Source organism: Musca autumnalis, unplaced genomic scaffold, assembly GCF_047663935.1.
Source record: "Musca autumnalis isolate F117 unplaced genomic scaffold, ASM4766393v1 scaffold_1, whole genome shotgun sequence".
NCBI lineage: Eukaryota > Metazoa > Arthropoda > Insecta > Diptera > Muscidae > Musca > Musca autumnalis.
Genome location: NW_027411644.1, coordinates 195,197,536 through 195,219,837, shown reverse-complemented (window position 1 = coordinate 195,219,837; position 22,302 = coordinate 195,197,536). Strand labels below are relative to the sequence as shown.

The window sequence follows — 22,302 nt, the reverse complement described above, 5'->3', positions numbered from 1 at the left end:
GCGATTCACCGATGCATCTACCTTGTTTCTTATGCCAGCTTGCAACTTTAGTCCCGGTCCACACTAGCGTGAATTTCATTAAAAAATTTCATGAAATTAGGTGTTCTTAAATCGAATTCCACACTACAGCATTTTTATGATTTTACTCTACTATGGACGTCGATCTAAAGACGCATAATTTCATATCAAAATTTCAGTGAAATTACTGTAGTGTGGCCCGGGACTTAGCAACATGTTGCAAAAAACAGAGTTGTATACGAGTATTTGTGCCGGATTTAAAACAAATCCATTCAATACGAGGATTTATTTTTGTATGGGAAATCTGGTAGATTTTGGGCGGATTTAGCTAATAAAACCTGATAATGGGCTAAATCCGGCTAATGATGTCATATCTAATAAGCCTGATTCTGAATCCGAACAACGCGTCGAATATATGCACAAGACTACATACTCAACAATTTCAGCAATGGGTTCTGTCACCACCGTAAAATTTGATGTTCTTACCAGTTTTCGAACCACTGACTAAATGCGAGCATAGCTGATGCCTACGTTGGCCACCCGTAAGTTCACGATAACGTAGCTGAAGGACCAGTGATTTATTGCACCTGAAAAATCTACATACATATTTGAATAAAAAATATAATCTTACCTTTGGAACACTATATCCCATTAGTTCCGTATCCACTTGGGCACGATGTGGTACATTTGATGGCACCAATGTTTCAATCCTTAATATCTCACGTACCGTTGCCTCAGTATAGTGTAAATCTTTACGATCATTTAAATTCGGCAAACGACCACCGCCCACAACGCTATCAATTTCCTTTTGGATTTTTTTCTGTACCTCTGGATATAGTAGGAAGTATTGTACCAAAAATGACAATTGCATTCCCACAGCAGTAAAGGCGGGAAATGTGAAATCCAATAAACCCATTACAAATTGATTATGTTTGAAACTTGTTGTATCTGTTGTACCCTCCATTTCGGCCTTCTTCATCTCCCGTATATATAAATCAACAAAATTACGTTCCGACGATTCATCATAAGTCTCTATATGACGATCGACTAGTTTCTCATAAAAGTTATACATATAAGTATTTGATTCCATTAATTGATTATATGAACTCCAATTTGGAAAAATATGGCGTATCCATGGCATAATACTAACAAGTTTACCATAATCATCATTTTTGCGTTGAAATTGTACACCGAGGCGTATCAATTTCCAGAGCTCAGCTTGTTCGTTGCGTGGATATCGTTCATTAAATACAATATGATAAACACTATTGGCGGAGAAAGGACTAAAGAAATATGGCATAAGGATCCGATATCCTCCCTCTGCGATAAATTGCTTTTCATGTTCATATTGTGGTCCATTGCGTATTAAGTTGATCATGTCTGTTATTTCTTCCTGTATCACAAGTTCGAGTTCTTGAAAGCGGCGACCAAAACCAAAGTCTCTAAGATAGCGTAAAATGAAACGCCTCTGTTCGGCCCATTCAGGACCATCTTTGAAGAAAATTCCTGCAAGTGAAACGTGTTTTTAAAAGTCATTCATAAAGTCCCGGTCCACACTAGAGAGATTTCATTAAAAAAATTGCATGAAATTATGCGTCTCTAGATCGACTTCCAAAATAGTGTAAAATCACAAAATTGCTGTAGTGGGGAATTCGATTTAAGAACGCCTAATTTCATGAAATTTTTTAATGAAATTCGCGCTAGTGTTTACCGGGACAAAGGGATCGGCACATACGTTCCGTTGATTGTCGCGTTACAACAACAACATGAAAACTTCAAGAACAAACTTGGCATCACTTATACATTTTTCAAGTGGTTGTTGTTTTATAAGAGGGACGCGTCTCACAACGGACCGTATGTGTCGAGCCCTTAAAGATATTACGTTACTAATTTGGAAGCATTTGGAATGATTTTACACAGGGCTCAATTAACATGTCCTAATGTAAACTACAGCCGATGGTGATTTGAGCTGTCAAATGATTGAATCACAGTACAAAATGTTAACAGAATTCTGAGATTTAATGTAAAAAATCATGATCATCTGTTTTTGCTGGGGGACCCGTTAATTGCGCCATGGATTCAACATGAGTGTAGTTTAAAAACAAACGTTGGCATCACTTTTCACTTACCAGCAATTTTCCAACTAGGCTCTCGTATTTGTGCTACAAGTAATGCTGGTCGTCCATCGAATTCCTTACGATTCAAAACTTCTCGCACACCTTCAGCATTGTGTACCACAACAATAGGATATGGACCCATGTGTAAACCAATAATATCTGATTTTAACCATTTGGCAAATTTCCAAACACCTTTGTGAAGATAGCGAAAATTTGCAAGCATCATCAGGAGATAACTACCAAAGAACGGCATCCGGGGTATGGCTGAAATGTATAAAATATGAACATTTGTTTAATTTTGAAGAAGTACGTTAATAGTGGATATGGTCCTGTTAGTAAGTCCATATTTACATTAGGCAATTTTCCTTGCGGCAATTGTCAGTTTGTTGGTGAGTGAGGGTGTCGATAGGCAAAGGTTTACCATATGCATCACCTCTCTGACCTACAAACTGATAATTGCCGGAAGGAAAATTGCCGAATGTAAATATGGACTGAGCAATAAAGGCCTGCTATTGTTGGGTATTCACGTTGGGCGCCATATGTTACGACATTACTTTGGAAATTTAGGGGTCGATTATGGATAGCAACCCAACTCCAGTTGCGTTGCCGACAGCAAATTTAATAATAGCAATTTCCATTTCCGCATTAAATTGCTTACTTTTTTACAATTAAATTAATAGCTGAAGGTTAAAAACACGGATATTGAATAGATTTTACAAAAAGTTCAGTCGTTTCATTTATTTTAATTGTATGATTTTCTCATCTGGCAACGCAACTACAGTTGAGTTGCTATCCATAATCAACCACTTAGAAACATTTTGGTCGTTTAATAGATGTAAATGTAATAGGTATTAAAAATTAAATGAAAACAAAAGAAACATTGACAAATAAACAAAACTTGTTGAATTTGTTATTAGTCATTTTGAAGTTATAAGCAAACCAGCTTCAGAGTTGTTTTTTAGATTCTTGGGCTGGATTCTTGTTCTATGAAAATTTGAAATGAAAAATATTTTCTTTATAAAATTTTTCATTTGACAGTTTTCTCCTTTATAAAAGTTTTCATTTCACATTTTCATAGAAACAGAATTGAGTCCCTGTCCCTGCCCAACCATATAATAACTAGGCGTTTACACAAGACATACTTGGTCTGTTCCAGTAATGCAAGAATCTAATTTTTACTATTTTTTTCGATAACATAAAGGAAAAAATGTTATTGTAGTAAAAAGTAGTAGCTTATTGCAGGTTCTGGAACTGAATAACTGTCTGCAAATACAACTCTGATTTACTAACAGCTACATACCCTTGTCGGCTGTCTCCACCTGTCCATCATATTTTCACAGACAGTCCTGTCATGTGTAAACGCAGGGAAATTGAGCAATGATTTTGACAGTTGAGTACTGCTCTGTTCCTTTACGTGCCTGAGGTTACCATTTCTTACCATTTTTAACCTGTAAAGTGTTCCCTTACTTTTAATAGCATACAATTTATATGATAGCAGTTTACCACTTTTACCATTTTCTGCCACTGTTACCATTTTTAAAAGTAAAGGAACAGACCATACATGTATTGATTGTCAAAAACCCAAAACATGCTGTGTGACGTAGGCGTCCAGACAACAGCAAAAACATTTGTAAAATAATGAATGAAAATCGTCGGTTTCTTTTTGTTTTCCGTTCACATATTTTGCTTTATTTCATGTTCTTTTGTTTCCAACACATTTCAATTAGCATCTCACTTCTTTTTAACAAAAATATCACAAATTTGTTAACCCCACTGTCTGTGAAAAAATGATGGACAGCTGGGAGACAGACGACAAATGTATGTATGTATGTATGTGTTTGTAAATCAGAGTTGTATTGTAGACAGCCTGTCTTGTGTAAACTCCTAGTAAGCCAAGAAAAGAGGTGAGACATACGTGCTCTGTTCCAGAACCTGCAAGAAGCTACTATTTTTTACTACAATAACATTTTTTCCTTTATGTTATCGAAAAAAATAGTAAAAATTAGTAGATTCTTGCAGTACTGGAACAGACCAACGGTAACCTTTTGCCTCTCAATACCCTCTCTCACCTACAAACTGACAATTGCCGCACGGAAAATTGCCTAAAGTAAATATGGACTAAGCAAAAAATTCATTGAGTTATGTGGTCTGTTCCAGAACCTGCAAGTCGTTACTATTTTCTACTACGATAACATTTTTTCCTTTATGTTACTTGCAGTTCTGGAACAGACCAATGGTCTTTATGGTGGCGTTTTTCAAATTACACGTTACACATAACAATTCGCAGAGATGTGATATTTATAACAATTAATATTTAAACACTTCCACTAAGAAATTCGTTGTTTTGCATTTTATTCATTATTTATATATTAATATTTTAAGTAGTATTGTTTTTGTTTAATTATACGTTTTTGTTTTATTATTTACCCGGAGGAAATCCTTTGGGTTTGGACACTGCATATTTATACGAAGCGTAAATGAATAGACTAATGCAACTCAACAATAGCAAGTACGTTATCATCTTAAATCCTTCCTTAACACTTATTAACAAGGAAAATACAACCAATCGACGGAGCCTGCATCCGTTTAACAATAACAATGTACTATGACTTTCGGTACTCAACTGAAATATGTTTTTTAATTATTCGTTTAATGTGCATTTTTTCATTGCAACAAAAAGAAAGAGATCCCGCCCATTCGGGTTGATAACGCATTAGCCGAACACATATGGGTGAAGCAATTGTGCACTGTGTGTGATTATTTTCGGTCTTTTTGTGTAATACACCGTGTCCATAAAATTATGAACATGGCATGGCACTTTCAATTTAGACGATTTAGAATAAAACACTTATGTTATTTTTAAGTATTTAAGATTTATGATAATAGCTTAAGTACATTAGAATAAATGTATCAATTATCATAATGGGTTGTGAAATCGATGTGTGTGTGTGTACAGAGAATAAATAATGTCATGGTACAATAATTTGGAAGGTAGGTCAGGTTCGAACAAATTGTGAAAAACAAGGCCTGAGTGTATTTGCTTATTCTGTCAGAATTACCATAACTGAATATACAGCAGGTTGTACTGTTTATTTGATATTTTGGATAATTAACTAAAAACGCGAAAAATGAATGGGAGTCTAATTTTTCTTTATAGAGTCAGCTTCTGTATATGTTCAAAAATTAGTTTCATCACAATGTTGTGATAAATATAAATAATAAATGTTGTAATAACAATTTTCATTTCGACTGAATTTTAATATGTATAAAATATTTTGTCATATTTTTCAAAACCATACACATACATACACAATTTGTTATACTGAGTTGAAAGAATAAGCAAACAAATAGAAAAAAAATGTAATCAGCTGTTTGCTATGCCTTACCTTGTAATGATTCTACCATGAAATAATGTAATAAGGTCCACACACAAAGATAGTGACGCGATCAATAGAAGGCATACACTGTAGCATGGGGGGACAAAACACTCTCCATGTGCGCTGCTTGCGTTGATAAGATGCAAGGTATGTCTGCGTATAGGCTAATGCTTTGTTTAAATTTACGAAATCCTCTCGATTTCAACTGTCAATTCCTTTGCGTATACGTCAAATGAAAACTCATCTGAAATCCATGGGATTTCATTTGACGTTTATGCAATGGAATTGACAGTTGAAATCGAGAGGATTTCGTAAATTTAAACAAAGCATAAGATAGAATAGTATAGGTAGCATTTAAGAAAATATTTTTCAATAAATATTTAGAATTGAATTAGCATCCAAAAAGAGCGGTGTTTGATTTTATTTATGTTTTATAAACCGCAGTATATAAGCCATTACGCGCATTTGCTTGTTGAACGACGAATACTTCATCATATATTCATATACATGATTTCCTGTCGATATACTTGTGGATGTTGCTACTGCTTGCTGCATACCCCGGTTCGAAGAACCGTTAATATATTTATTGAAATATTTGTATTCTAGGTATTGTTCGGCTACACGTTTTTTTTTAAATAAAACTAGGTGTTTGTTTTAATATGGTTTTTAATTATTTTCCAATATTTCGATTGGACTCTCCAATCATCTTCAGGGAACTACAAGTAATAATTATGTTAATTGGTGTAATTAAAAATTATTGCCAATTAAATTACTTGAAAGAGAGTTTTGGTTTATCTGCTTCCAAGAGCTTTCTTCAACTGAAGTTTGTCACGTCTGTATTTGTTTACTGTATGTCTATACATTTGAGCACAATTGTCAGTGTCTATTTTGTAGTTAAGTCGAATATCATTTGGAGTGTTTATGATGTGTAACTTCTCAAGAGTGTAACGTTTATTGTAATTTGCCTCTTGAGTCAAGATTTTAATATTGTTAAAATCAGGTGTGTGATTGGTTATGGCACAGTGGGCTGCTAGGTCAGTTTTTTGCCCCAGCTGTTTATTACAGGCTTTTTGGTCCGATCTGTGTCCCGATACTCTGGTCTTTAGCTTACTTTTTGTGGTGCCAACATTTATTGAAATATAAATAAATAAAAATGTAAACATCATATCGAGGCCTTCCTGCGAAAAAGGTGTAAGCGACAAAAAGCAAATTTTTGAGGATACGGTTTTTATTGAATAACTTTTGATCTAAGCAAGATTTTTTTATTAGATTTTGTTATAGTATCGTTACTTAAGGCCTGCGTACATAAGCTGCCTTGCCTGCTTACCTTACTTACTTCTGATAAAAGAATAAAAAAGAAAAGGGCAACCCAGTTCGAAATTTCCTCGGCCTTCTTTATTCTTTTATTTTTTTATGTCAAAAATGAAGCAGGAAAGCAAGGCAATCAGGCAGAGCAGCTTATGTACGCAGGCCTTTAGTCCTATTTACTAAACAAATAATTAATTTGTGGAATATCTTCAATATAACGGTAATTTATGTCGCTTACATCTTTTTCGCTGTCACGCAATCAGACTAGTACGTTAAGAAGTGGCGGTTACATTAAAAATATTTGGAACACATCTACAATTTAAAAACAAAGTAACTTTCTTTTATAGCTAGTATTTATTCCAAAAATTAAAAGATTAAAGCGTATTTCTTGCAATATAGTCCAATAACTACATGGTATACATGGCACATTTACCTAGGTAGATGCGCCGGCGAATTCCTCCAATAAAGGAACTTTTTTTTGTAATGTAAAATGTCAAAATTTGTAAACAAGGTGCATGGTACAATTAGTCCCGGGCCACACTAGAATAATTTCACTGAAATTTTAACATGAAATTATGAGTCTCTAGATTGAGTTCCATAGTAGAATAAAATCATGAAATTGCTGTAATGGGGAATTCGGCCTAAGAACACCTAATTTCATGAAATTTTTTAATGAAATTTACTCTAGTGTGGACCGGGACTTACAAAGGTAGATGCATCGGCGAATTGCTAAAACAAAGCAACTTTTTTTGTAATGTAAACTGTCAAAATTTTCGCCAAATGGTCTCTTGTTGTCTCTTTTTATCGCTTGCGTTTGTCTATAAAGTGTAGACATGCTGTCTCTTACTTACCGAATCATATGGTTTTTTGTTTTGATTTTTCATGGCGAATTCCTAGTTTTTTTGACGTTTTAAATTCGATCAGCTGGGCTGACGCATCTACCTAGGTAATTGTGCCATGATGGTATCTCTAAAGCCACACGCTGAAACTTTCATACGAAACTTTCCCATTATTTTGGCGTTCTTAGGTCGAGTTCCCCAATACAGTAATTTCATAAAATCACTTTAGTATGGAACTCGATCTATAAACGCCAAAATAATGGGAAAGTTTCGTATGAAAGTTTCAGCGTGTAGCTTTGTCCTATGTTAATGTGCAATTTTGATGTAAGCGACAATTCGCTGTCAACTAAAAATGTAACCGGATTAACCCAGTGGGTTTGAGTTTCAAATGCCAATTCCACAGCGCAAACGTCAAACAAATCCTCATGAAGTGGGTTAACCCGGCAAAAACTGTAATGTAACCGTACTATTACATCAAAATTTATCAATTTCCCATGGTAGAACAAGAAAAGGTAGCAGCAATAGTCAGCTGACTGAAATGGGCTGCAATGTTAGTGTCAAATTCCATACGACATTTTATATATTTATTTCTATGTTCGATGTATTTTAGGGATATATATTTTTTGAAGAAAAATATATTCATAAAAAAAAAAACTATTTTCCATAAAGACTTCTTCATATAAATGCCATGTAACCTCCTCCAAGTCCGAAAGACGTGCCGCAAACTAAAAAACCGCTTATAGAGTTTGAAAAAAGTAAAGCCCTAATAAACATGTGCTATTTTGTTTTCAAAAACAAAAGATTAAAACAGCTTCTCCTTTTTCAATGAATTTCCAGCGACCTCAAACATATTTGCAAGAATTATACTTTCTGCGAGAAATAATGCATTTAGTGGAATGATATGGAAACATTCAAATTGAAAATCTAACGAGTTTTCATTCATGTTTTTCAAAATATTCAATCAAATGTGAAAAATTATTAGTTTTTCAAATTCCAATAATTTATAGACATTTCCTTAAGCGCTCGGCACATACGGTGCGTTCTGCGTTGCGTTACAACAACCACATGAAAAATGTGTAAGTGAAGCCAAGTTTTTTTGAAAAACAACAACATGGCTGACGCATTAAAGTTAAACATAATTTAACTGTTTTGGGACAACGCGTGTCGCAACGTGTCACTAAACGGACCGTATGTGCCGAGGGCTTTATTTTGTTTGCATGTACGTTGACACTAACGTTTACAAACAAAAACAAATTTATATGTGGTTGTTGTTGAGTTGTATTTGTTGTAGTATTTACTTTACCTGTAGTGCGATTCTCTACCTCATTTTTTGAGTTACCGACAATTGTCGGTAAAATTAAAATGCTTATAATTTCGGTAATTACCGATGTTTTTCGGTAAGTTAGCGACGAACAAAAATCAGTTGAAAAGTTCTACCGATAGCAAGAGTGTGGTTAACTTTTATTTGAACTTTTCATTCATAATTTTGCGTTTTAATTTTACCGATTTTTTTCGGTAACTCAAAAAATGTGTTAGAGAATCGCACTACTGGTTTGTTCTACAATGTCAATTTTCGTAAAAAAAGAAAATCGACAAAATGTCGCTTAAGGCCAGAACAGAATCAATCGTCGCTTGCTTTGCCTGCTTCCCCAAATGTCAAATTATAAAGGAATGCCAGAGCCTCTTTGCAAATCCGCCTGCGTTCCTCTTTAGGAGGCTCTGCCATTTCTTTATAATTTGACATTTGGGAAGCAGGCAAAGCAAGCGACGATTGATTCCGTTCTGGCCTTAAGCGACATTTTTTCGATTTTCTTTTTTTTTACGGAAAATGACATGGTAGAACAAACCAGGTAAAGTAAATACTACAATCAATGTGAATTCATTGTATGAACACGTAAACGTTTATAGATGTTGTTGCGGTGTTCCTTACGTGACCTGGTAAATAAGCCTTGCCGTGGATTTTACTTTTTGTATTCGATTTCATTCACAATAATGCATTTTGACAACTAGTAATTATAGCGCCATGAAACGCGGAGTACGGATCGGTTTTTTCGCAAAAACTTGCAAAACTGGCAAAAATAGTTGAAACTTCCTTATTTTGAAACAAAGCTTTAGTAGCTGAATTTTGTAAGGGAATTAAAAACAATCCAGCCGTGGGAGGATTTAATTTTGTATTGCTAAGTTTACATTTACGAAATCCACTCGATTTCAACTGTCAATTCCATAGTTCAAACGTCAAATGAAATCACATCTGGATTTCATTTGACGTTTAACCTATGGATTTGACAGTTGAAATCGAGTGGATTTCGTAAATGTAAACCAAGCATATGGCAAATTTTATCAAATAAATGCATATAAAGAGGATTAAACACGACAAAAAAAGCTCTTCTGTAAATATGACATACACTTTAAACCCGGATAAAGGAAAGTAGTCCCTTCCCTCCCATTTATTCATAAACAAAAGCAAAAGTTTTCTAGAACGATTGCTTCCATTCGTTGTAAATAAATCTTATATGGTCCATTAACGATAACACTTCACGTGCTTTATAATCGTTCATGCTATAAAATCACAAAGAACAACACAGTTCAATGTACATTTTGAGTTGAAATATGAGATTTTTGAATTTCCAGAGAAAAAAATTGTGTCATGTCAAAAACGTGTGATGCAAAAACAAGAAAATGTACTTTAGCATTGCAACGCTGAAATTCATATTAACCAATTTAATACAGTATTATGAAGACAATGAAATGAATTGAAATTTGTTTTGTTAAAACATTGATAACAAAGTGAAACTTTTCCACCAGTCTTTATCACATTTAATAAATTTATTATGATTAGGGTAGGTAAGGAATAAATTTGGCTTTGACAATTAAAAAAAGCTCTTCTGTAAATGTGATATACACTTTAAACCCGGATAAATGGCTACCTTGCTTCCCTCTCATGTATTCATAAACAAAAGCAAAAGTTTTCTAGAGCGATTGCATCCATTCGTTGTAAATAAATTTTATATGGCCCATTAACGATAACTCTTCACGTGCTTTATACTCGTAATCTTTCATGCTATAAAATCACAAAGAACAAACTGTTCAATGTACATTTTGAGTTGAATGCTGAGGTTTTTGAATTTCCAGAGAAAAAAAAAATTGTGCCATGTCAAAAACGTGTGATGCGAAAAACAAGAAAATGTACTTTAGCATTGCAACGCTGATAAGTGGAAATTATATTACCGAAATTCATATTAACCAATTTAATACAGTATCATCATGGCACAATTACCCAGGTAGTGGCATCGTAAAATTTTGAATATGTTATGTCAAAACTTTCTTTATGTTGTTGGGGAAATTACAAAAAAAATAATTTTTTTATAAAGTGATTTGACTTTTCATATTCGATCAGCTGGTGTGATACCACTACCTGGTAGTTCTGCCATGAGTATCATGAAGACAATGAAATGAATTGAAATTTGTTTTGTTCATACATTGATAACAAAGTGAAACTTTTCCACCAGTCTTTATCACATTTAATAAATTTATTATGATTAGGGTAGGTAAGGAATAAATTTGGCTTTGACAATTGATACCCATTGGATTTACTAAATCCACTTATACATACATATGTAAACGTACTGTTAACAGGTAGTTTACACTATCTATCAATGTCATATAAACTGACATTTTCCATCGTTATAGATTCGCTAATGTGTGCAATATTGGGAATTTTCCTTACGCCATTTAGTTTGTGCGTCCACACCAGAAAAAATGCAGTAAAATTACGTCTCCACATTGCCTGCGTTGATGTTTTTATTTCGTGTCATATGACATTGATAGTGTAAACAACCTCTAACATTTTTATGCTGAGTTATTTTACGTATACGTAATGAAATTGACTTTTGAAATTAATTGGATTTATTAAGACCGGTTATATGTAAATGTACTAGATGGCATTTGAGATCGAAACACCCGAAAAATCAGAGGAAGTAAAAGTCGTGTTGACCAGTGCTACATTAAAAAGTTTTATAACACACAGACGAACACAGATTACAAAGTCATTAACACATTTTTATTCCTATATTTAATGATATATTTAATGATGAAATTATAGCATTTTTGTTTTATTCTTTATTCCAAAAGTAATGTCAATGACCGAAATTTAAAAAGAAAATATCGCGTATCGTCATGAGTGTTTAATCAATCATTTGAGATAAAGAGTTTTTTATTGGTCTGTTCCTTTACTTATAGAAATGGTAACAGTGGGAAAAAATCGTAAAAGTGGTGAACTGCTCTCATATAAATTGCGTGTTTTTAAAGTAAAGAAACGCACATATTAGCACTGTTCCGGAACCTGCAATTCTTGCATTAGAACTTTTTGCCATTTTAACCTTCTTGGGGTGGGTTTAATAATTCCAGTTATATGCAAACGGACAATTAGCTGTCTTTCATAACCTACAAAACAGTACTGTCTAATAGTCTTATGCCAGACTATGAAAATTTTCATTAACATGAAAATGAGTTTATAGGTATGAAGTGTGAAAGGGGTGAAACTATAGCTTCGTTCTAGAACTAAAAAGTTTTTACACATTTAACACATTTTTAGCCGATATGCGTTCCCGTACACCAAAAAAGTTGCAAAATGTTCACTTCTCTTTGAACAAAAATGGCGCTGAATAGCTTTCTCTTTAGAAACTTTTTACACGACAAATTTGACCGAGCAAACATGTGCAACATGTTTTTTGCTTCCAAATGGCTGACACGCCGACTTTGACATTTGTTCCAGTTTTTTTTGACGTTTCTGCCATTTTTCCATTCCTGTACATTTTGGGAAAGTGTATGCGTTGGACTCATTTTTGACAGTTTTCTCTTTTGCACATTTTACCATTAAAAAAGTACTGGAACGAAGCTATGATTTCATATGTATACCCAGCAAAAAGTTTGCATCCGAGGATGCAGTTAAATCACTATAACAATTGCCGCTGGAGTATATCTTTTCCTATGAATTCACCTATGAATTTTACAAGAGAGCGCGCAGCCAGGATGCACTCCATTTTGCTTCCACGGCACACAGCTAGGATGCACTCCATTTTCGATCCAAATCGCAGCCTTTGATGTAGTATTTTGGATTGAATTTAAATGCAGTCTAAAGATGCTATAAAATGCAAGCCATTGCAAATATCCCAAAATAAATAAAATACATTGCTTATTCATGTAAACAAGAATATTAACTTTATTACACTAATACAAATTATAAAAACTCTCCATTAAATTTGATCATAACTGAGTTTACTTCCTCTGCTCTGCTTTTTGTGACACCGCAGCTGATATTTGGTCTGTTCCAGTGCTGCAAGAATCTACTAATTTTTACTATTTTTTCCGATAACATAAAGGAAAAAATGTTATCGTAGTAAAAAATAGTAGCTTCTTGCAAGTTCAGGAACAGAGCAATTGCTTCATCATCCAAATGGTTTTTCATTTTTCCTCCAACTCCAGTTCAGATTTCCAAAAAAAACTCTATCTCTAGCAGTGTTCGTACCTTTAATTTGTATTTCTTTATTTTTTTTAACAAATTCTTATAATTTTAGACACTCTTTCTTGTGTTCAGAAAAAAAGACTGCGACTGTAGGGATCAAAAAATTGGCTTGCTTGGCTAGGGATCAATAAGCGAGTGCTTCTAAAATGTATCGAGTGCAGTGCATTTTTCATAACTCCTTGTGGACTGCATCGAAAGATGTATTGAAATCATAAGTCTGCATTGCACTACTTCCAAACTTTTTTGCTGGGTATGTGTGTAGGCGTCAATGAAAATTTGGAAGAAAATGGCAAAACGTTTTCAATGAAAATTTTCATAGCCTGGCATAAGACTTATTATTTTTTCAATTTTGTGTTGGAAAACCGTTCCCGTACTTAAACAAAAATGGCGCTGAATGACGCTTTCTTCCAGTAAGTTTAAATTTACGAAATCGAGTGGATTTCAACTGTCAATTCCATTGCTTATACGTACGTCAAATGAAATCTCATCTGAAATCTATTGCATTTCATTTGATGTTTAGGCAATGGAATTAACAGTTGAAATCTAGTAGATTTCATGAATGTAAACCTAGCATTCTACTATTTTCTGCTACAGAAGTTTGGACTAACTACGCGATTACACCAGACAATTTTTAGCACATAATAGGTCTGTACAATAACTTCGCAAGTAAAAAGTACTTGCAAGTACTCAGCAACTTCTCTCCACTAATTTTACACTCTCGAAGCTAAAAATTTGCAGAATGTTATCGAACAACAATTTGCAAGGACTTGCAAAAAGTCAGCTGATTTGACAAACAAGAAGTTTGGCGGATATGATTTAATTTAACAATCGAAGGTGGTTTACGAGAATTTTTTGATTATCCATTGCTACAAAAATAATTCTCTTTCCATATCATTTCGCCAAGAATTGCAAAGTCCGCCACAAAACATTCGAATTTAAATCAGCTGATCAAACTTGCAAATTCTTACAAGAAAAATTTTGCTTGCAAAAACTTGTAAGTTCTCAGTAACAAAAGTCTCCAAAATTCTCTCCAAATTCGTTCTCTTTTACTTTACAAGTTTGTTATCGAACAGCATTTTGTAAAAGTTTGTACAAAGCAGTTGCTTAGAGATCCATACAAGCAAATTAGTTTGTAAATCCCTTCAATCTTCCAAAGACAAACAAGAGTGCGTAATGCTTGGTTTACATTTACGAAATCCACTCGATTTCAACTGTCAAATCCATAGGTTAAACGTCAAATGAAATCCAGATGAAGGAACAGGGCTTTAATTTAACAATTGAAGTTTTTTACGAAAATTATTTGATTTTCCATTGTCACAACAATAATGCCCTTTCCATGTCATAAGTCCATTATTACATCCTTTCTATAGTTAAATTTTGGCCTGTATCGGACAGATAAGCCGTTTTTTGTTCTTACATGTTTCCTTTAATTTCACAACATCCTTCGATGCAGTCCACACGGAGTTACAAACCAGGTAAAGTAAGTACTAAAACAAATACAACTCAACAACAACCACATAGGAATTAGTTTTTGTTTGTAACGTTACTGTCAAAGATAAATGTAAACAAAATAAGGAAATGTCTATAAATTATTGGAATTTAAAAAACTAATATTTTTCACATTTGTTTGAATATTTTGTAAAACATGAATGAAAACTAGTCCCAATTTACATTAGGCGAGTTTACTTGCGGCAATTGTCAGTTTGTCGGTGAGAGAGGGTGTTGAGAGGCAAAGGGTTACCATATACCTCACCTCTCCCTCCTTCAAACTGACAATTGCCGCAAGTAAACTCGCCTAATGTAAATTGGGACCTAGATACATTTTCAATTTGAATGTTTCCATATCACTCCACTAAATGCATAATTTCTCGCAAAAAAGTAGAATTCTTGCAAAAATGTTTGGGGTCGCCGGTAATTCATCGAAAAAAGAGAAGCTGCTTCAAACTTTTTTTTTTTAAATCAAAATAGCACACGTTTATTAGGGCTTTATTCTTTTCAAGTTTACCAAAATACCACGCATATTAACAAATATTGCACCGCCTCTATAAGCGGTGTTTTAGTGTGCGGCATGTCGTTCGGATTTGGAGGAGGTTACATGTCAATGTTATGAAGAAGTCTTTATGGGCAATATTTTCTATTCTGCACGCACAGAAAAAATATTTTTCACTTTTGTTGGAACAAAAATATATGTTTTGGTTCCAAAAATGTATTTGTTTTGTTCAAACATTGTAATCCAAATCCAAAAATACTATCTTTTGTTCCAAACATAGAAAACAAAAACAACTTTCGAATTTCCGCAATATTGTTAAAATCGTTAACAATACCGATTGTAGGAACTATCATAATCTAATTTTGTTTACAAAAAGTATTGTCAATACAGAAAACCAGCCCAGACATTTTTGATTTGAGTGCATACACTTCTCATATACACTTTTCGCATAACTTGGATATAAATGTCGCGTATAATATTGCAATCATTGATGAACACAATACATGGTTTGCTGCATTGGCTGACAACAAAGACAAACAAAAAGCCACAAGAACCCACCACAACATAAGGAATAATTAAACACCATAACAAACATGAAAAGGAAAGAAGAATGAAACAAAACAGAAACAAATAAAAACAAGAGTCTCACAAGTACATACACACAAAAACAAAGGTAAAGGCAGCATGTCATACAAACACACCACAACTCACCAAAATTGTTTTTTCAACACGGCATCGAATAGCGAGAGAAGAGAAACAAATTTTCGAAGAAAAGAGAGAAATATTGTTCAGTTGACACAAACTATTTTTGGATTTACAATACTACATGAGGAATCCAACAATATGTTAACAATACATATTTTGCTCTTGGAATATTGTTGGATCAAACATATTTTTTTCTCTGCGTGTGACGAATAAATTTGTTCTTCAAAAAATATATATCCCTAATATACATCGAACATAGAAATAAATATATAAAATGTCGTATGGAATTTGAAACTAACATTACAGCCCAGTTCAGTCAGCTGGGTATTGCTGTAATCTTTTCTTCTTCTACCATGACGGAGTTATGAAAAATGCACTCCGTTGTATACAACCATGGTACAATTACCTGCCATGTATACAATTAATAAGCAGTAGTTTTAGAGATCCCTACAAAAAAAAACAAAAAACAGTTGGTTGATCCCTGCCCGGCGCTGGAGAAGTCATTTATTCTATAAACAAGAGAGAGTGTATACATTTCTATGAATTTGTTATAAAATAAAGAAATACGAACATTTTTGCGGTAATTCACGAGACGGAAATTTTTAATGGAGTGGAGTCCAGTTGGAGTCCATGTGAAAGCTGAACTAGTGATGGGAAGGCTACATAAAAAACCTTTAGGACGATGAAGTAAAATCAGATGCGCTTGGATTAACTGGAGAACTCAAATGTGATTGAATTTAATGGAAACTTTTTTATATTTGTGTTTATATAATAAAGTTCTTTGTATTATTGTTTTACACAAATAATAAATGCATTGTATTTAGTCTGGGATATTTCGCAATGGCTTGCATTTTTATTGCATATTTTGACTGACTAAAAATGCAATCCGAAGAGTGTCTTTAAATTCAATCCAAAACACTACATTAAAAGCTGTGATTTGGATAAAAAATGAAGTGCATCATTTGTGTGTGCTGTGGAAGCAAAACCGTTGGTTGATCCCTATCCACCGCTGGCGAAATCATTTCTTCCAAAAATAAGAGAGAGTGTATGTATATATTTCTAAGAATTTGTTATAAAATAAAGAAATAAAAACTTAAGCGCTCGGCACATACGGTGCGTTGTGCGTCGCGCTACAACAACCACATGAAAGATGTGTAAGTGACGCCAAGTTTTTTGAAAAACAACAACATGGCTGGCGCATTAAAGTTAAACATAATTTAAATTTTTTGGGACAACGCATGTCCCAACGTGTCACTAAACGGACCGTATGTGCCGAGGGCAAAACAAATTGGAAGTTGTGCAATTGGAGTTATGATTTCACAACATCTTTCGATGTAGTCCAACAGTGTTATGAAAACTGCACTCCGTTCGATACATTTTACAAGCAGTTGCTTTAGAGCAAATGTGTTCTTCTTTGGCACGGCGGTGCCGAAATTTGTCGGCAATTTACACACATACGACCTGAATGCATAGAAAGAGCGTAAGAAAGAGAGATAATGTTTTGATTTGTTTTTGTTTTGTAGCGTGCGTGCATTAAAGCACACTAACACACAGTCATAAGTTGCCAATAGTTTGACTACACTCATATTTTTGTCTGTTCTCTTCTTTGTCACCCAATGCTTTAGAGATCCCTACGAAACAAAACAGTTGGTTGATCCCTACCCGTCGCTGCCGACATAATTTCTTCAAAAGAGAAACAAGTGTGAATATATTTCAAAGAATTTGTTATAAAATAAAAAAATACAAACTAAAGTTCCAAAAATTTTTGTGGTAATTTACGAAATGGAAATTTTTAATGAAGTTGAGTTGGAGTCGAAATCTGTAGTGGGATTCTGTAACTCATTTTTGCTGTTATCGATAATTGTCGGTAAAATTAAAAGGCTTATAATTTCGATAATTAACGAAATTTTTCGGTAAGTTAACGATGAATAAAAAGTAGTCGCTATCCTCTACCGACACAAACAGTGATGCCAACTCTTCTTTATGTTTTTAGTCATCATTTTGCTATTTAATTTTACCGATTTTTGCGGGTAACAGCAAAAATGAGTTACAGAATCCCACTACTGAACTAGTGATGGGAAGGCAACATAAAAAACCTTTATGATGACAAAGCAAAATCAGTTGCGCTTGGATTTAATGGAGAATGGAGGAAGTACACTCAATTATGATTGAATTTAATGGAAACTTTTTTTAATTTGTGTTTATATAATAAAGTTCTTTGTATTCTTGTTCTACACAAATAATAAATGCATTTTATTTATTCTGGGATATTTCGCAATAGCTTGCATTTTTACTGCATCTGTGGAACCAAAATAGAGTGCATCCTAGCTGCGCGCTCTCTTGTAAAATTCGTAAGTGAATTCATAGGAAAAGATGTACTCCAACCACAAATGTACTTTACACTTGTAGTGATTCAAATGCATCCGCGGATGCAAACTTTTTGCTGGGTATGTTTAACTTTAATGCGTCAGCCACATTGTTGTTTTTCAAAAAACTTGGCATCACCTACACTTTTTTCATGTGGTTGTTGTACCGCGACGCTCAACGCATCGTATGTTCCGAGCGCTTTAAGTTGCGAACATTTTTGCGGTAATTCACGAGACGGACATTTTTAATGGAGAGAAGTCCAGTTGGAGTCCATGTCGAAAGCTGAACTAGTGATGGGAAGGCAACATAAAAAACCTTTATGATGACAAAGCAAAATCAGTTGCGCTTGGATTTAATGGAGAATGGAGGAAGTACACTCAATTATGATTGAATTTAATGGAAACTTTTTTTAATTTGTGTTTATATAATAAAGTTCTTTGTATTCTTGTTCTACACAAATAATAAATGCATTTTATTTATTCTGGGATATTTCGCAATAGCTTGCATTTTTACTGCATCTGTGGAACCAAAATAGAGTGCATCCTAGCTGCGCGCTCTCTTGTAAAATTCGTAAGTGAATTCATAGGAAAAGATGTACTCCAACCACAAATGTACTTTACACTTGTAGTGATTCAAATGCATCCGCGGATGCAAACTTTTTGCTGGGTATGTTTAACTTTAATGCGTCAGCCACATTGTTGTTTTTCAAAAAACTTGGCATCACCTACACTTTTTTCATGTGGTTGTTGTACCGCGACGCTCAACGCATCGTATGTTCCGAGCGCTTTAAGTTGCGAACATTTTTGCGGTAATTCACGAGACGGACATTTTTAATGGAGAGAAGTCCAGTTGGAGTCCATGTCGAAAGCTGAACTAGTGATGGGAAGGCAACATAAAAAACCTTTATGATGACAAAGCAAAATCAGTTGCGCTTGGATTTAATGGAGAATGGAGGAAGTACACTCAATTATGATTGAATTTAATGGAAACTTTTTTTAATTTGTGTTTATATAATAAAGTTCTTTGTATTCTTGTTCTACACAAATAATAAATGCATTTTATTTATTCTGGGATATTTCGCAATAGCTTGCATTTTTACTGCATCTGTGGAACCAAAATAGAGTGCATCCTAGCTGCGCGCTCTCTTGTAAAATTCGTAAGTGAATTCATAGGAAAAGATGTACTCCAACCACAAATGTACTTTACACTTGTAGTGATTCAAATGCATCCGCGGATGCAAACTTTTTGCTGGGTATGTTTAACTTTAATGCGTCAGCCACATTGTTGTTTTTCAAAAAACTTGGCATCACCTACACTTTTTTCATGTGGTTGTTGTACCGCGACGCTCAACGCATCGTATGTTCCGAGCGCTTTAAGTTGCGAACATTTTTGCGGTAATTCACGAGACGGACATTTTTAATGGAGAGAAGTCCAGTTGGAGTCCATGTCGAAAGCTGAACTAGTGATCGGAAGGCAACATAAAAAACCTTTAGGACGATGAAGCAAAATCAGATGCGCTTTTCATTTCCATTTTCACCAATACATTCATACTTTTCTCTATACATATTTAGAAATTTATAAATGTATTTGTGAAAAAGGTATGTATTTTTGCTATTGTCTTGCCAATACTGGCATTTGTAACCCAGCGTTTACAAATGCCAGTATTGGCAAGACAATAGCAAAAATACAAACCCTTTTCACAAATACATTTACCCCCAGTTTATGTATTTCGAAACGAAAATGTGTGCGCATGAAACACACCCAAACTTTAGTTTTTGAAAAATATTTCATTTGCTTTTGCTTCAAAACAAAAAATCAAATTTGAAAAACACACTCAAATTTGGTAGTTTTTCTTACGCATTCATTTTCTTATCGACATACATAAACAGGCCCTTATAAATTTTTAAATATGTAAAGAGAAAAGTATGAATGTATTCGTGAAAATGCCCTGTAGGAAGTGTGGGGTCATGTGTTGACATGTCGCCACTTTGTCTACTAATATGGTGACATAGTCAACACTTTGTCACCAGGTTGTCAACTATTGATACCTTTACCTTAATAAGAAGAAGCATTGTGTATATTGACAGATGATAGCCCAACGAAGCATCTTTTTTTAATTTTCTTAATTGTTTGGCGTAAAATAATTTTTGCGGTTGGTGAAAAAGTGTTGTTGTAAAAATCAATAAAATATCGTGAAAACTTAAAGCATATAATTTAAATAACAAGTATGAGCAAAGGAAAATATAAAAGACATGTGAAAAATAAACAATTCTATAGCAAAGTACGACTTCTGAGGCGACTAACAACATTTGTGGCGAAATTTCGACAATTAGACATTATGTGGAACCTTTAGAGAAGATTGTGGAGCCTTATGTATATATTGTTCCCTCTCGCTGGAAATGCTGAATGCAACAAAACATAATAATGAATTACAATGTTGAAGAATTATTTGGCAAAAATCGATTGTGCGATTTTTGCAATGTTATACAGTTATACCACCTGATCGAAAATGTCAAATCCCTTTATAAAAAATTATTTTGTTGTAATTTCCCCAACAACATAAAGATAGTTTTGACATATCATATTCAAAATTTTACGATGCCACTACCTGGGTAATTGTGCCATGATACAGCTGTAATAGGCAAGCAAATTTAAGGACATATTTTTTATTTATGTTTATTTATACATGTTTATTCTTTTCAATTCCTAGATGTTATGTCAACATTCAGCGAATCGCCTGATAAAACGTTAAGTGCAACAGAAGAAGAACTATATTAAGCAGACAAGTCATTGGTGCGACTTGGCCAAGAAAATAAAACGAAAACGTTTTTTATTATTTATATGTTAAAATGTTTAAGCAGCCTTGAAAACATTGTCTTTATTTACTAATTTTTACTTATGTGGAATCTTTGGCTTAGCCATTTAAAAAGATAAAAATACTGTAATACGCAATTAGTACATTTTTAGCATTTTCAATATTATTTGTTTTATTCTTTAATGAAATATAGTATTTAAACAAATGTGTAGCTTCATCTTGTTATTAAACGTACTATATAGCTGTTTTATCTATGAAAAGTTCAAAATAAGCTAAACAATTTAGTATTGAAAATCTGGTACTATTGACTCACTACCTCCATTGTCAATACTGACTCACTACGTCCATTGTCTATACTGACTCACTACCTCCAATGTCTATACTGACTTACTACCTCCAATGTCTATACTGACTTACTACCTCCAATGTCAACACATGGTTCCTCAGGAACTACTGACTTACTATTGACATACTAGTTCCATTGTCAGTACTGACTTTCGAATGACACGTTCATACAAAATGTCTATAGGAAATTACATTAGTTGTCTACAGTTTGTAAGTAGTACTGTTGACAATGTCAGTAGTAAGTCAGTATAGATTCACTATTGACATTTCCTACAGGGTGGTTTGTAACTTTGCTATTGTCTTGCCAATACTAAGTCTGTCTGGTTACTTTCCCAGCAAGAATTGTCCAGCAAGAACTTTCTCAGAGAGTAAGGGGTTTTTATTCTCTTTTGCTAGAAAATTTTAAAAAGTAAACAGACACCTTCCCAGCAAAAACCAGCAAGCAATCAGCTGACTTGTCAAAACAGAACAATTTGTCCGCCAACAAAGGAAGCAAACACGTTGTATTTTATTAAAAATAAAAAAGAAAATGAAACAAAAAAGTATTTTTCCACTTTACAAATTTATTCTCCATAAAACAATACAATTAGACTATGTTATTTCCACAATAAAATTGTTTTTAATGTTCACAAACATAAATCAACAAAAAACTAAAAACGGCTGATTGATTGTTTTCAGGAAGAAGAAGAGCTTGCAAGTGCTTGCTAGACTATGTTATTTCCACAATAAAATTGTTTTTGGTGTTCACAAACATAAATCAACAAAAAACTAAAAACGGATGATTGATTGTTTTCAGGAAGAAGAAGAGCTTGCAAGTGCTTGCTAGAAGAAATTTGTCCAGCAAGAATTTGCAAGCTCTCAGTGAAAGATCTGTCAAAATGTCTCTCTCGAATCGCT

At 33.8% G+C, this 22,302-nt stretch overlaps 1 protein-coding gene across 42 annotated transcripts in view; it reads right to left on the bottom strand.

Moving 5' to 3' along the window:
• Cyp304a1 (Probable cytochrome P450 304a1) overlaps nt 1-22,302 on the bottom strand; it is a 162,199-nt gene that overhangs the window by 3,756 nt on the left and 136,141 nt on the right. For 38 of the 42 annotated variants that reach the window (XM_073959502.1, XM_073959499.1, XM_073959506.1 and 35 more), the window contains 2 exons: nt 2,148-2,399; nt 650-1,524 (listed from right to left, as the gene is read on the bottom strand). In XM_073959502.1, coding sequence (XP_073815603.1) covers nt 650-1,524; nt 2,148-2,399 — 1,127 coding nt within the window. Of the gene's footprint in view, nt 1-649; nt 1,525-2,147; nt 2,400-4,562; nt 5,346-5,521; nt 5,677-6,039; nt 6,461-22,302 lie in introns of those variants that run through there. The other 4 variants (XM_073959540.1, XM_073959541.1, XM_073959542.1 and 1 more) reach the window with 4 other exon arrangements.